Source organism: Neovison vison, chromosome 2 (genome assembly GCF_020171115.1).
Source record: "Neovison vison isolate M4711 chromosome 2, ASM_NN_V1, whole genome shotgun sequence".
Classification (NCBI taxonomy): Eukaryota; Metazoa; Chordata; class Mammalia; order Carnivora; family Mustelidae; genus Neogale; species Neogale vison.
In genome coordinates, this window is record NC_058092.1 from 27,985,381 (window position 1) to 27,996,219 (window position 10,839).

At 49.8% G+C, this 10,839-nt stretch overlaps 1 protein-coding gene across 2 annotated transcripts; it reads right to left on the reverse strand.

Annotated features, from left to right (window-relative positions):
• Positions 1-3,635: 3,635 nt before the first annotated feature.
• Positions 3,636-10,588, reverse strand: MRPS15 (mitochondrial ribosomal protein S15). 2 transcript variants are annotated; one of them, XM_044237818.1, is made up of 8 exons: positions 10,348-10,588; positions 10,018-10,062; positions 8,855-8,930; positions 8,004-8,052; positions 7,184-7,268; positions 6,184-6,242; positions 4,035-4,226; positions 3,636-3,786 (listed from the first exon to the last, which is right to left on the reverse strand). In XM_044237818.1, the coding sequence occupies exons 1-8, from the start codon at positions 10,478-10,480 to the stop codon at positions 3,649-3,651; spliced, it is 777 nt and encodes a 258-aa protein (XP_044093753.1). In that variant the 5' UTR covers positions 10,481-10,588; the 3' UTR covers positions 3,636-3,648. The 2 variants fall into 2 exon arrangements, with proteins under 2 accessions (XP_044093753.1, XP_044093754.1); XM_044237819.1 differs by lacking the exon at positions 10,018-10,062.
• Positions 10,589-10,839: the final 251 nt, after the last annotated feature.

The window sequence follows — 10,839 nt, forward strand, 5'->3', positions numbered from 1 at the left end:
GAGCACGCCTCCCACCTGCTTCTCTACTTTGAGGGCGTCGACCCTGTACTTCACCCGCACCTTGAGCTCCAGCATCACTCTTATCATCTGCTGTACATTTTTACTTTGATGAGCAACCATTGCTGTAAATTTCAGTATTTCTAAAACCCACGAAATATCTTTTCCCCCCAGCCGTGAAATCTGAGCATTGGCTTCCAACTTTGTTTCCCTGGGTACTGTTCGTTACCAGTCACTACTTCTGCATTTTCCTTTAAGATCGTTCTCACATTTATCTCTTCATTTCTTTTACTGCCTGCGTTAGTATGTTCCTCCATGTTACTGGTCCTTTCTCTCCACCCCCAGCACTGGCTGCTAGGCTAAATTCCAGCAGTTGCCATTGTCAATATGAGGCTTTTCTTCAAGGGCTCCCAGCTGTTTGCCAGATCACAGTTTAAATGCCTCAACATGGCAATCAAGACTCTCCACTCAGACTCCCAACTATCTTTCTATTTATTATTATTTCTTCATGTAGGCTCCATGTTCAGTGTGGAATGTGAACTCACACTCCTGAGCTCAAGAGCTGAATGCTTAGCAGACGGAGCCAATAAGGTGCTCCTCCAACTAACTTTCTAGAGACTTCTGCACTCCCTCATTGCTCTCTAATCCAGCTGAACTCATCTACCTCATCAGCTTTGTCCCCTCAATGAAACATTACCCCCTCCTCCTAACCACACCTATCTCCACAGTTTTGCTCTGACATTTGCTAATCTTATCGTTCCTACACCTCCTCTGGCCCCCTTTCCTTCCCAGCCAAGTTTTTAAATTTTTTTTATTTTTTATTTTTTAAAGGATTTTTATTTATTTATTTGATAGAGAGAGATCACAAGTAGGCAGAGAGGCAGGCAGAGAGAGAGGGGGAAGCAGGCTCCCCGCTGAGCAGAGAGCCCGATGTGGGGCTCGATCCCAGGACCCTGAGATCATGACGTGAGCCGAAGGCAGAGGCTTAAACCACTGAGCCACCCAGGCGCCCCCCCCCAGCCAAGTTTTTGAGTAGTCTACAGTCACAGCCTGTATTTCCTTAACATCTTCACTCCCTAACTCACCACAGCTAGGATTCAGCTCTCTCCATCCCACTCAAACTGCTTTACCATGGAGACTTGCTCCTCCTTAGCTAACATCTCAGCATTAGCTGCTATACAGTAGTTGAAAGCTGATGGTTCAAGGCTTTGATTTGATTTTCTCTGGTCTCCCCATTTTCAACAGGGACAAGAACTAGGATAGGAATGTATCAAGCAATTTAGCATCACTATCTTAAACTTGGCCTTCATGCATTAACCTGCCTGATTGCTAAAGGCATTTTAGTATGCTATAGTACCAAATCCTCCCATGGTGACTCAAGTCATTTTTTTGCCCTAGCTAGTGTGGTATAATGAGCAGAACACAGGCTTGGAGTGAAGACAGATTTGGCCTGGATTCCTAGGCCCGTTTCTTTTCTTTTCTTTTTTTTTTTTTAAGATTTCATTCATTTATTTCACAGAGATCACAAGCAGGCAGAGAGAGAAGGGAAACAGGCTCCCTGCTAAGCAGAGAGCCCGATGTGGGGCTCGATCCCTGGTCCCTGGAATCATGACCCGAGCCGAAGGCAGACGCCCAACCCACTGAGCCACCCAGGCGCCCCCTAGGCCTGTTTCTAACCAGCTGTGTGAACTTGGACAAGTTACCTAACCTCTGAGCCTGAGTGCTCACATGGTGAAATGAAGATAATCATGCCAATATGGGGTGGATGGGTGAGGAAGGTGGCTCTCAGGAGATGAGATATTGTGCCTAAGGCAGCACTTACGATGCCTTTCCTGTAGGGCCTGTTCCAGGGTGCCCCTTTTCTCACCTTCTCTACTGGTCCCCCTAAATGATGGCACCTGCTCCCCCCACCGCCCCAGCCATAGGCTCTCCATGCAGCTGTGTCTACTTAAAGTCCTGCCCCTTAAAGGGCCTTCCCCACTGTTCCTGGAGGTGACATCTGAACATCAAGTTTACAGTTCTGAGCCTCTCATCTCACTTCTGATTCTGTACGAAACCAGGCTCTATTCTATCCTCACTTCACTCACCACTCCCCCTGGGGCTCTCAGCTGCTCCTGAGTCCCTCTATGTCCCAAGAGCATCCTTACCATCCTGACACGGCCCTTTCTTTGCTTACACTCCCTCCCTGGGCAATTTTACTCACACCCATGGCTTCAATCACCATCTAAACCTAACCCCTAAACCTGTCTCTACCTCAGGTCTTGCTGCAGTCCTGGATCTAAGTTTCCTACCATTCTTTGGATGTCCCTTTAACACACCTTCCCCCATTTTGGCTTTCCTTCTCAGAATGAAGCCCAAAGTTTTCTCCCCACTGTTGTGGACTGAATGTTTGTATACCTCCCCAAATTCATATTATCAAAGCTCTAAGCCCCAACATTATGGTATTTGGTGGTGGAGTGTTTAGGAGGTAACGAATTAGATGAGGTCATGAAGGTAGGGTCCTCACAATGTGGTTAGTGCCCTTGTAAAAGGAAAATATCTTTTTTTCCCCTCCCCTTGCGTGTGAGGACATAGAAAGCGACATTCTGCAAGCCAGGAAGATTCCTCACCAGAAACCAAATTGACCAGCACCTAGGTCTTGGACTTCCTAGCTTCCAGAACTTTAAGGAAGTTTCTGTTGTTTAAGCCAGTTTACGGTTCTTATTGGCAGCCTGAGCAGACTAATAAACCCAGAAAACTCTCTATTATCTGGTGTCTGCTCTTGCCTCTGACCTCTCTTCCTACTCCTCTCTTTGTTCAGTTTTACACGCACGGTCTTCCTTGAGTTCTTCGGACAGGCCAATCATACTCAGACATCAAGGCCTTGACATTTCACTTGGTGTGAATCCGTGAGTTTTGCAGGAAAAGGGGTATCCATAACTCCCAGAATTTATAAAGAATGTTTTGCATTTGCACTTTCTTAGGGATAGGACTTGTAGCTTCTAGCAGATTCTCAATTTGAGCACCAGTACCCTGACCCCAAAACAATAAATTGCTCTGAGTGTCTCCCCCTCCCATCTACCCTTCACAGTGCTGTTGCTTAACCATCTAAAACAGACTTGGTGCTGTCATTACTCCTTCAGTTTTAAACCATAACTGTCTCCCCACTCCCTAGAGGGTAGCCAGTACATCAAGCCTCTCACCGCCCAGGTTCAGCTTACTGGTCAAGCTTCATTTCCCATTCCCAGTGCTCCTTGAACACGGCACACACCTGCTGACTTCCTTGCCTTTGCACTTGCAGTGCCTTCTGCCTGGATGCCTTCCCACCCCGTTTTTACCTGGTGAACTTGAACTCATCCTTTGGGGCCCAGTCCCAAAGGCAGCTCCTACAGCTGGCCTCACCCAGCAGCCAGCCGGCCACACTTCCTTGGTGTGACTGGGTGCTCAGTCTCACCTCCTTGGGAACATCACCTGGACCGCAGGGAGCTGTTTATGTGAGTGTGTGTGAGGTGTGTTGTGAGAATGTGTCCTCTGGTGTGTGAGGGCAGATGCCCTGCCTCCGACAAGCTGAATGGAAGAACGAATTCCTCCTCCTCCTCAGGCTACACAGAGCAGTACCACCTTCTCTCCTATTATCCTTTAAGGCAGAAAGACATAACTCTATAATAAAGTTTATTGGTTTTCTTTCACTGGCTCTGGTTCAGGTTTGGAAGGACTCTCTGGGTTCTTCTGGCCTTGTTTCCGGGCTGCTGCTGCTTTAGCTTTTAAGGCCCTTTTCTGCTTCTTGAGCTTTTGGGTCTCTTGGAAGACCTGGGGATGAAAGGGAGCAGAAGAAACTGTAATCCCATGTAAAACCTCAGGCATAGAGCAGGTGGGATGGGCACAGACCTCCCTGGGTGGGCACGCCAGACTTCCTCCATGGGAATGATGGCCTGTGAGCCTCCTTGGGGACTGGGGGCCAGTTCCATGCCTCATGCAGGAACAGACAACCCTCCCTGCTGCTCTCTCCACCACCGTCCCACAGTGGGGCCAACCAAAGCAACAATTCTGACTTGTACCCGAATGCACAGGGCCTTCTTGGCTGCCAAGCGTCGGTGGGGTTTCCGGTTGTACAGAGGAGGGAGGGTGTACTCTATCCCCAGTTCCTTGCATGTCTTCTCAAATACACTGTAGTTGGTCTTACGGAGGGTTTTGAGCATCTTTTTCCTCTGGTCGATGCTCATCAGCAGATAGCGCTTGTGGGTTTTGTCCTGTGAGAGAGGTGGCACATTACCTTTAGTATTCTATAAGTGAGTGGTGTGCCACTTTACGGTAACAAAGGACGGTCATCTCATCATCTCACTGAATCCTCCTGACAATCTGATGCAAATATTAGTGTAATTCTGTGGGAGGTATTGTCACTGTTATTCCCATTTTATAGATGGGGAAAAAGAAAGGCTCAAAGATGTCACCTGATTCATAGAATGTCCTAGATCTGTACAGGGCAGGGACCTTCTGTGAAGTCAGGTCTTGAATCTGCATCTACAGGTTTCACTCCAAATCTCATGCTCTTTCCCCTACACTCCCTGCTCAGCCTCCCCAGACTTTGGCCAACTGTCAGCTGGGGTGGGTAGGCCATCTTGGATTCCTCGATGAGGGACCTCTGCAGTGGGGCTGCTGTCCCACACTCCAAATGAACAAAAATCTCATCTCCAAAGAGCAGGCTCAGGCGGCTCCATGGACCACCGAGTGCCACCCCTGCACGGTGCTGGGACGTCTGGATTTACAAAGGTGCATTTGTTAAAAAAAAACCTGCAGTTGCCCAATTACAGCAGCACCGTGCCCAGTGCTGTGCTGGGGTATGGCATCGTGGTTAAGAGTACGGGCCCTGCGAGGATGCAGAGAAAGAGGAACCCTCCTCCACTGCTGGTGGGAATGCAAGCTGGTGCAGCTACCCTGGAAAACAGCATGGAGGTTCCTCAAAAAGTTCAAAATAGAGCTACCCTACGACACAGCAATCGCACTACTGGGTATTTACCCTAAAGATGCAAACGTAGTGATCCGAAGGGGCACATGCACCCAAATGTTTATAGCAGCAATGTCCACAGTAGCCAAACTATGGAAAAAGCCTAAATGTCCATCAACAGATGAATAGATAAAGAAGATGAAGTATTTATATATAATGGAAAACTATGCAAAAACCATCAAAAACCTGAAATCTTGCCATTTGCAATGACGTGGATGGAACTAGAGGGTATTATGCTGAGTGAAATAAGTCAAGTCAATCAGAAAAAGACAATTATCATATGATCTGCCTGATATGAGGAATTTGAGAGGCAAGGCAGAGGGTCGTGGGGGGATAGGGAAGGAAAAAAATGAAACAAAATGGGATTGGGAGGGAGACAAACCTCAGGAAACAAACTGAGGGTTGCTGGGGGGTGGGGGCTAGGGAGAGGGTAGCTGGATGATGGACACTGGGGAGGGAATGTGCTATGGTGAGTGCTATGAATTGTGTAAGCGTGATGATTCAGACTTGTACCCCTGAAGCAAATAATACCTTATATGTTAATTAAAAATAAAAAAAGGAATGGGCCCTGGAGCAAGACCACCTATTTCAAGTCCTAGCACATCATTTCCCAGTGCTGTGCCTTGAGGATAAGTCAATCACCTCATGCCTGTATCATTCCTCTGTAAAATGGAAGAGGAGGATAGTTACAAGAGTTAAATGAGCTGAGGCACGGGAAGTCCTCAGCACAGGCCTAGTACTTCACATGACCATGCTGGCGCTTTATTATTTATGTAGTTCTTGCAATCCTGTCAGCAGGTACTGTTATGATCCCCACTTTACTTACGAACAGGAAAACTGAGGCTTGGGTCCATAAAGTAACTTCCCCAAAGTCACACGTCTGGTCAGTGGAAATAACAAAGCTGAGAATTTGAACCGAGTCCAAGAATATTCAAAAAATATTTACTGAGCACCCACCATGTGCCAGACATTGCGGCCGTGTCCTGAAGTTGGTTTTCTGGACCATGGGTGACACTCACTGAAGCACTGTAAGGCTCCCATTTCCCACTGGAGGCAGGAGGGAAATGTCTGGCCTACTGGACCTGAGGGTCGGGCACCCTGGTGCTCTAGCCACTCGGTTTCTCCAGCTGCTTCCCTGCACCCAGAGCCCATGACCTCTCAGACTCTGCTGGTCTTAGCCATGAGCGATAACCAAGGCTTACCTTTCGGTGTTTCTGCATGTGCTCTTCATAATTGCGGATCTTGACAGTCAGGGCAACAACTGAAACCACAAACCACAGAGGCTGAGAGCTGGCACAGAGGAAGGAAGGGCCAGGGCCTGGGTTATGTTTTAAGACCTCTCGGAGTAACAATCCCCAATGCTCTGGTGCAGCTCTCCACAATTCCCAAAGCACTCTGAATGTCAAGTGCTCAGAAGACTTTGGATTATCTTCCTTTCAGAAAGCTAAAGCCTAAAGAAGGAATGTTCCTTAATCTTTTAAAGGTGTCCTCCCCAGACCATAGCAAATAGCATTCTTAATAGCAAAACTTCAGAGCACTCCTGTCAAATTCAGGAATTAGCCTATGATACATGCTCTCATTCTTAATGATTCACCACTGCGCTGGCTGTCCTAGCCAATGCAGGAAGATCAGGTTCCAGAACCGACAAGGGTCCACTCCTTGCCTCTCCTCTTCCAGCTGCCACCCTTAGCTCTGTTTTCACTGATGAGTTTTCAGAATTATCAGCTCCCACTCCTCTCCTAAAGCCCCACAATATCTGTCCTTGGGCAGCCTCTTGTTTGATTCCTTCCTGAACTACAAAGATGGGGGCAAAGGCAGAAGCAGAAGGTGGCCCCAAGGAGACGCTCTCACTACAGCAGGCCCTTCCGTAAACACAATGAGTTTTGGGAGCATTGTAGGGTGAGGTGGAACCTGGGCCCTGACCACCTGGTCCTTCGTACCACCTTAGCAGCAGGGTAGAGAGAGACCCAGACAAGGTCTGGTTCCTGAGACTTGCCTAAGCTCACAAGAGAGGTGTGAGGAGGGACCTGGGAGCTGACTCCTGCGTCCTGGTGGACAGTTTTCATTGTCCTGGGTCCTTCTTGTCTCTTGCTTCATCAGGCCACGTCTAATACCTGGTGCCCTTGTAGAGAAGGGACCTGGATCGAGTGCTAGCTAGCAGACTCCCCTGCACTCCCTCTCCCCAAGGACCCCCTGACCAACTTCGAGCCTCCAGGGAGCTGGTGTCCTCAGGGTTTGCCACGACCTTGTTCATCAGTTGCTGTTGCTTGATTTTTAGCTTCTCCTTCTGTTGAAGATAGAGACAGAGAATCTGTGAGATCTGCCCTCTCCTAAGAAATAGCCAAATACCTCAAAGGCCCTGGGTGCAGTCATGGAAATGAGGCCATAAAGCTTTGCACGTGGCTTCACTCTGTTCATCAGGACATGGCCTTTGTCAGCACATGGCTATCGACGTCTGGATAAGCCCAAGGCCAATGGCAGGTGACACAGCTTGTTAGAGGAGAGTGCTCAAACTGTGCTCATTCATTCAGGCATTAGATCATTCCTGAGTATCTACTCAGTTGGGTGTTGGGGGCTAGGGATAAGTGGTTTGTTGGGGGCTGGGGGCTAGGGATACAGTGAGAGAACAAGAGCATCCCTGCCCTGGAGAGGCCTGTTCTGGGGGATGGACAAGTGGACCTGGAATTACAGTGGGATAAATGCTGTTTTAACTCAGTTTTTTTTTTTTTTTTTTTTAAGATTTTATTTATTTATTTGACAGAGAGAAATCACAAGTAGATGGAGAGGCAGGCAGAGAGAGAGGGAAGCAGGCTCCCTGCTGAGCAGAGAGCCCGATGTGGGACTTGATCCCAGGACCCTGAGATCATGACCTGAGCTGAAGGGAGTGGCTTAACCCACTGAGCCACCCAGGTGCCCAATGCTGTTTTAAGTTGAGAGGCACGGGATGGAGGTGTTACCACGGTAAGAGGGAGTCCCAGAGAAGAGGACTGGGAGAGGCTGAGGTCTGGCACACGTCACTCACCTGGTTTGCCATTTCTAAAGACAAGAGTCTTCTCACGACGTCGTCAAACCTGTGGGGAAAAGCACAGCAATGAGAGACAGGTGTGGGGGAGAGGGGAAAAGGGAATCAATGTTGTTTCTGTTTTCATTTGAAAAGCAAGAATGATTGAAAATTTCTTTTATAACAAAAGTGTCTCTGTGGAAGTGGAGAGCCCTTTCTCAGGGATTCAAAGTCAGCAGGAATCTGATCTGCTGTGCTGAGAATATGGAATGATGTGATAACTGCACAAAATTGGGGCTCTTAGCTGGAGTGTTCCAAGGTCCTCACAGGGAGGGCAAAGGGAGGATTTTTATTTCAGCTGGAATATGGGTCAGTCTGTCTTGAGACATTTTGATTCTATAATCATTGTTTTTTTCCTCCTGTCACACGGTATAGCAGAAGGGACTGGCCAGCTCTGGCTGTATAGGGCAGGGGCTGGGCAGAAGGATCCGGGCTTTGGTGTCTTTCAGCCCTGCATGCCAGGAGCTCTGTGATATTGGGCAGACATTACTAATCCATAAAATGGGGACACTAATTCTTTTCTCACAGGGCTTTTGTGAGTTTCAAGAGATGAGAGATCTCACAAAGACCCATGAGGCATGTTGCCTCCTTCTATCTGAACCACAGTAGGAAAAAAGGCAAGCAGTTAAGCTCCATGAACTCCATTCTGACCCTGCTGCCCCTCAGCAAGCCTGGGCTTCAGTAGTTCTCGCCAGATTCTACCATCAAGCTTCAGATACAGCGGGCCAGGCCTCGAAACCACGGTCTTCCCTCTTTCCTCCCCAATCCTCTTACAGCCCCCTGCCTCATAAAAGAGATTTCTTTCTGCTTACTTCTCAATTCCAGGAATGTTCTGGTAGTCTTTGAGCAGCGTGGAAGGGGGTGGGTCATCTTCTTGGAGGGGCTGGACTGTCAAGTGTGGGGAGAGAAAACACCCAGAGTCAACTCTCACTGCCCATGCTCCCTGTCCTGGTTTTTCTCACCAACTCTGTCACAGACACCCAGGGCCTCAAGCAAGGCACTAGAGATCTCTGGGCTCAGCCTCTCCTTTGCAAACCCTACAGGCAACTGTCTTGATATTGCATACTGGGAGTGGATCACCTTTCCTAAGGTCCCATACTGTGTTTTTCCCTCTCACACCACTTTAGATTCGCCACTAGGATGGGTCGTTTTGTGGACGACTCTTCAAATCCCCTGGTCCGGTCCATGGGCTCATGGAAAACTGACACTCAACCAGCACTTGCTGGCTGACAGCATGAATGAAATAAGGGCATTGAGGAGGGAACCCAAGCTTTAGGGCATAGTAAGCACCAAACAAAGACCACATATAGGAAACCCTCAGCCTTCGTGTGTATCATATTCCCTGGGAGGTGAGGGAGAGGCACGAGGGAGATCAACTGGTCCTCTCCAGCCCAACCCCGCTCTGCCACTATGCAAATCACAGCAATAAATGCTAATATATACATGTTTTGCACCCAGTGTGAAAAACACTCTCTTCGTGTTAGCACTGAATCCTAACAACGATTCTTTTAAATAGATACTTTTACAATCGTTTCAGAATGAGACTCAGAGAAAGAGGAAGTAACTTTCCCAATATCATTTACCGAGGAAAAGAGATCTTCCCACTGTGCAGACGGCCTTGGAATGGGAAACCAAGGCCTCCACCACAGAAGGGCAGACACAAAGCGTCTACCTCTATACTCTACGTAGGCCTGGGTGGTGCCAGCACGCTTTCCCTCGGGCTAGCCCATTCTCACTCAAAGCCGGTCCGCAAGCTCCAGCTCCTACCCTCCCCCGACCTCTCTCCCCACCCCAGAAAGGCTTCAGGCTACAGCCTGGAGGCAAGGCGGACGTGGGGGTCTTCTGCTCAGGACCTCTGGCCAACGCGTCTGCCCACTCCATCAAGTGGTTTTAACTAGCCACCTCCGTCCCTTTGGCCACCCGGCGCCCCTCCAGGAAGTGCCTCTCTGCCGAAGTCCCACCCGAGAGCTCCTACCTGGTTTCCGCGCGGCATATCCGCGAACGGCCTGGAGGATGACACCTACGCAGAAGAGAGAGGGCTGAGGCCCAGCTCCTTAACTAGTCCAGCCTCCATTCCTTTCTGTGCTCTCCGTATTACCCCTCCTGCATGGTCTTTGCGTCTCGGCGCCTTATCGCCGCCCCATTTCGTCCGCACCCCGCTGCCCCACGCCTCTCTCACCTCGTCTCACTTATTCCCCGCCCACCGGCCTTTTCCCCTCATCCTGCCGCTGCTCTTCTCCCGTATCCTCTACCTCCGTCTAACCCCACTTCCCTCATTGCATTGCCCCTCTTCTCAGCGCCTCACCTCGAGTACAGGGAAGGGTCCACTGGCGGGAGGGCGGCCGGGCACACGCTCCGTCTGGCAGCCCAAGGACTGGGGCCTGGGCCACTGCCTGGGTCCGAAGTGACCTCAGAGCCCTCCACGCCGTCCTCAGCATCGTGACTTGTGACACCGCGGGGCCGGCGCCACGGCCACTGTCCCTTTCGCGGCACGGACGGGGTTACATGGGCGCCGCCATGCTGCCTCAGGCTCGACCAATGGAGCGCAGTTGCGAGACTGGAGCAGATGAGGACCGAGAGAATGGATTAGAAAGGCAAGACTTGGGGTGTGGCAGGGTTGGGTCCAGGGGAGGGGTCTGGTTGGCAGCGCCGCAGGGCTGGAGCCTGGGTGGTTGCGGGCCTGTTTAGTGGTGTGCGGCGATGTATAAATTCTAAGATGCCGTTTTTTCTTTGGGCATGCATCCCGCCCTTAATCCCACTCTATGTTCCTTTTGGAGGTTTTCTTAGGGCCTGCCTG

Bases quoted from the DNA above. Each gene is read 5' to 3' on its own strand.
- MRPS15 (XM_044237818.1), bottom strand. From the start codon at position 10,480: ATGCTGAGGACGGCGTGGAGGGCTCTGAGGTCACTTCGGACCCAGGCA. The intron at 8,053-8,854 runs GTAAGCAGAAAG...TTTTCCCCACAG, and splicing joins AACATTCCTGGAATTGAGAA to GTTTGACGACGTCGTGAGAA. The intron at 7,269-8,003 runs GTGAGTGACGTG...TATCTTCAACAG, and splicing joins CTTTAGAAATGGCAAACCAG to AAGGAGAAGCTAAAAATCAA.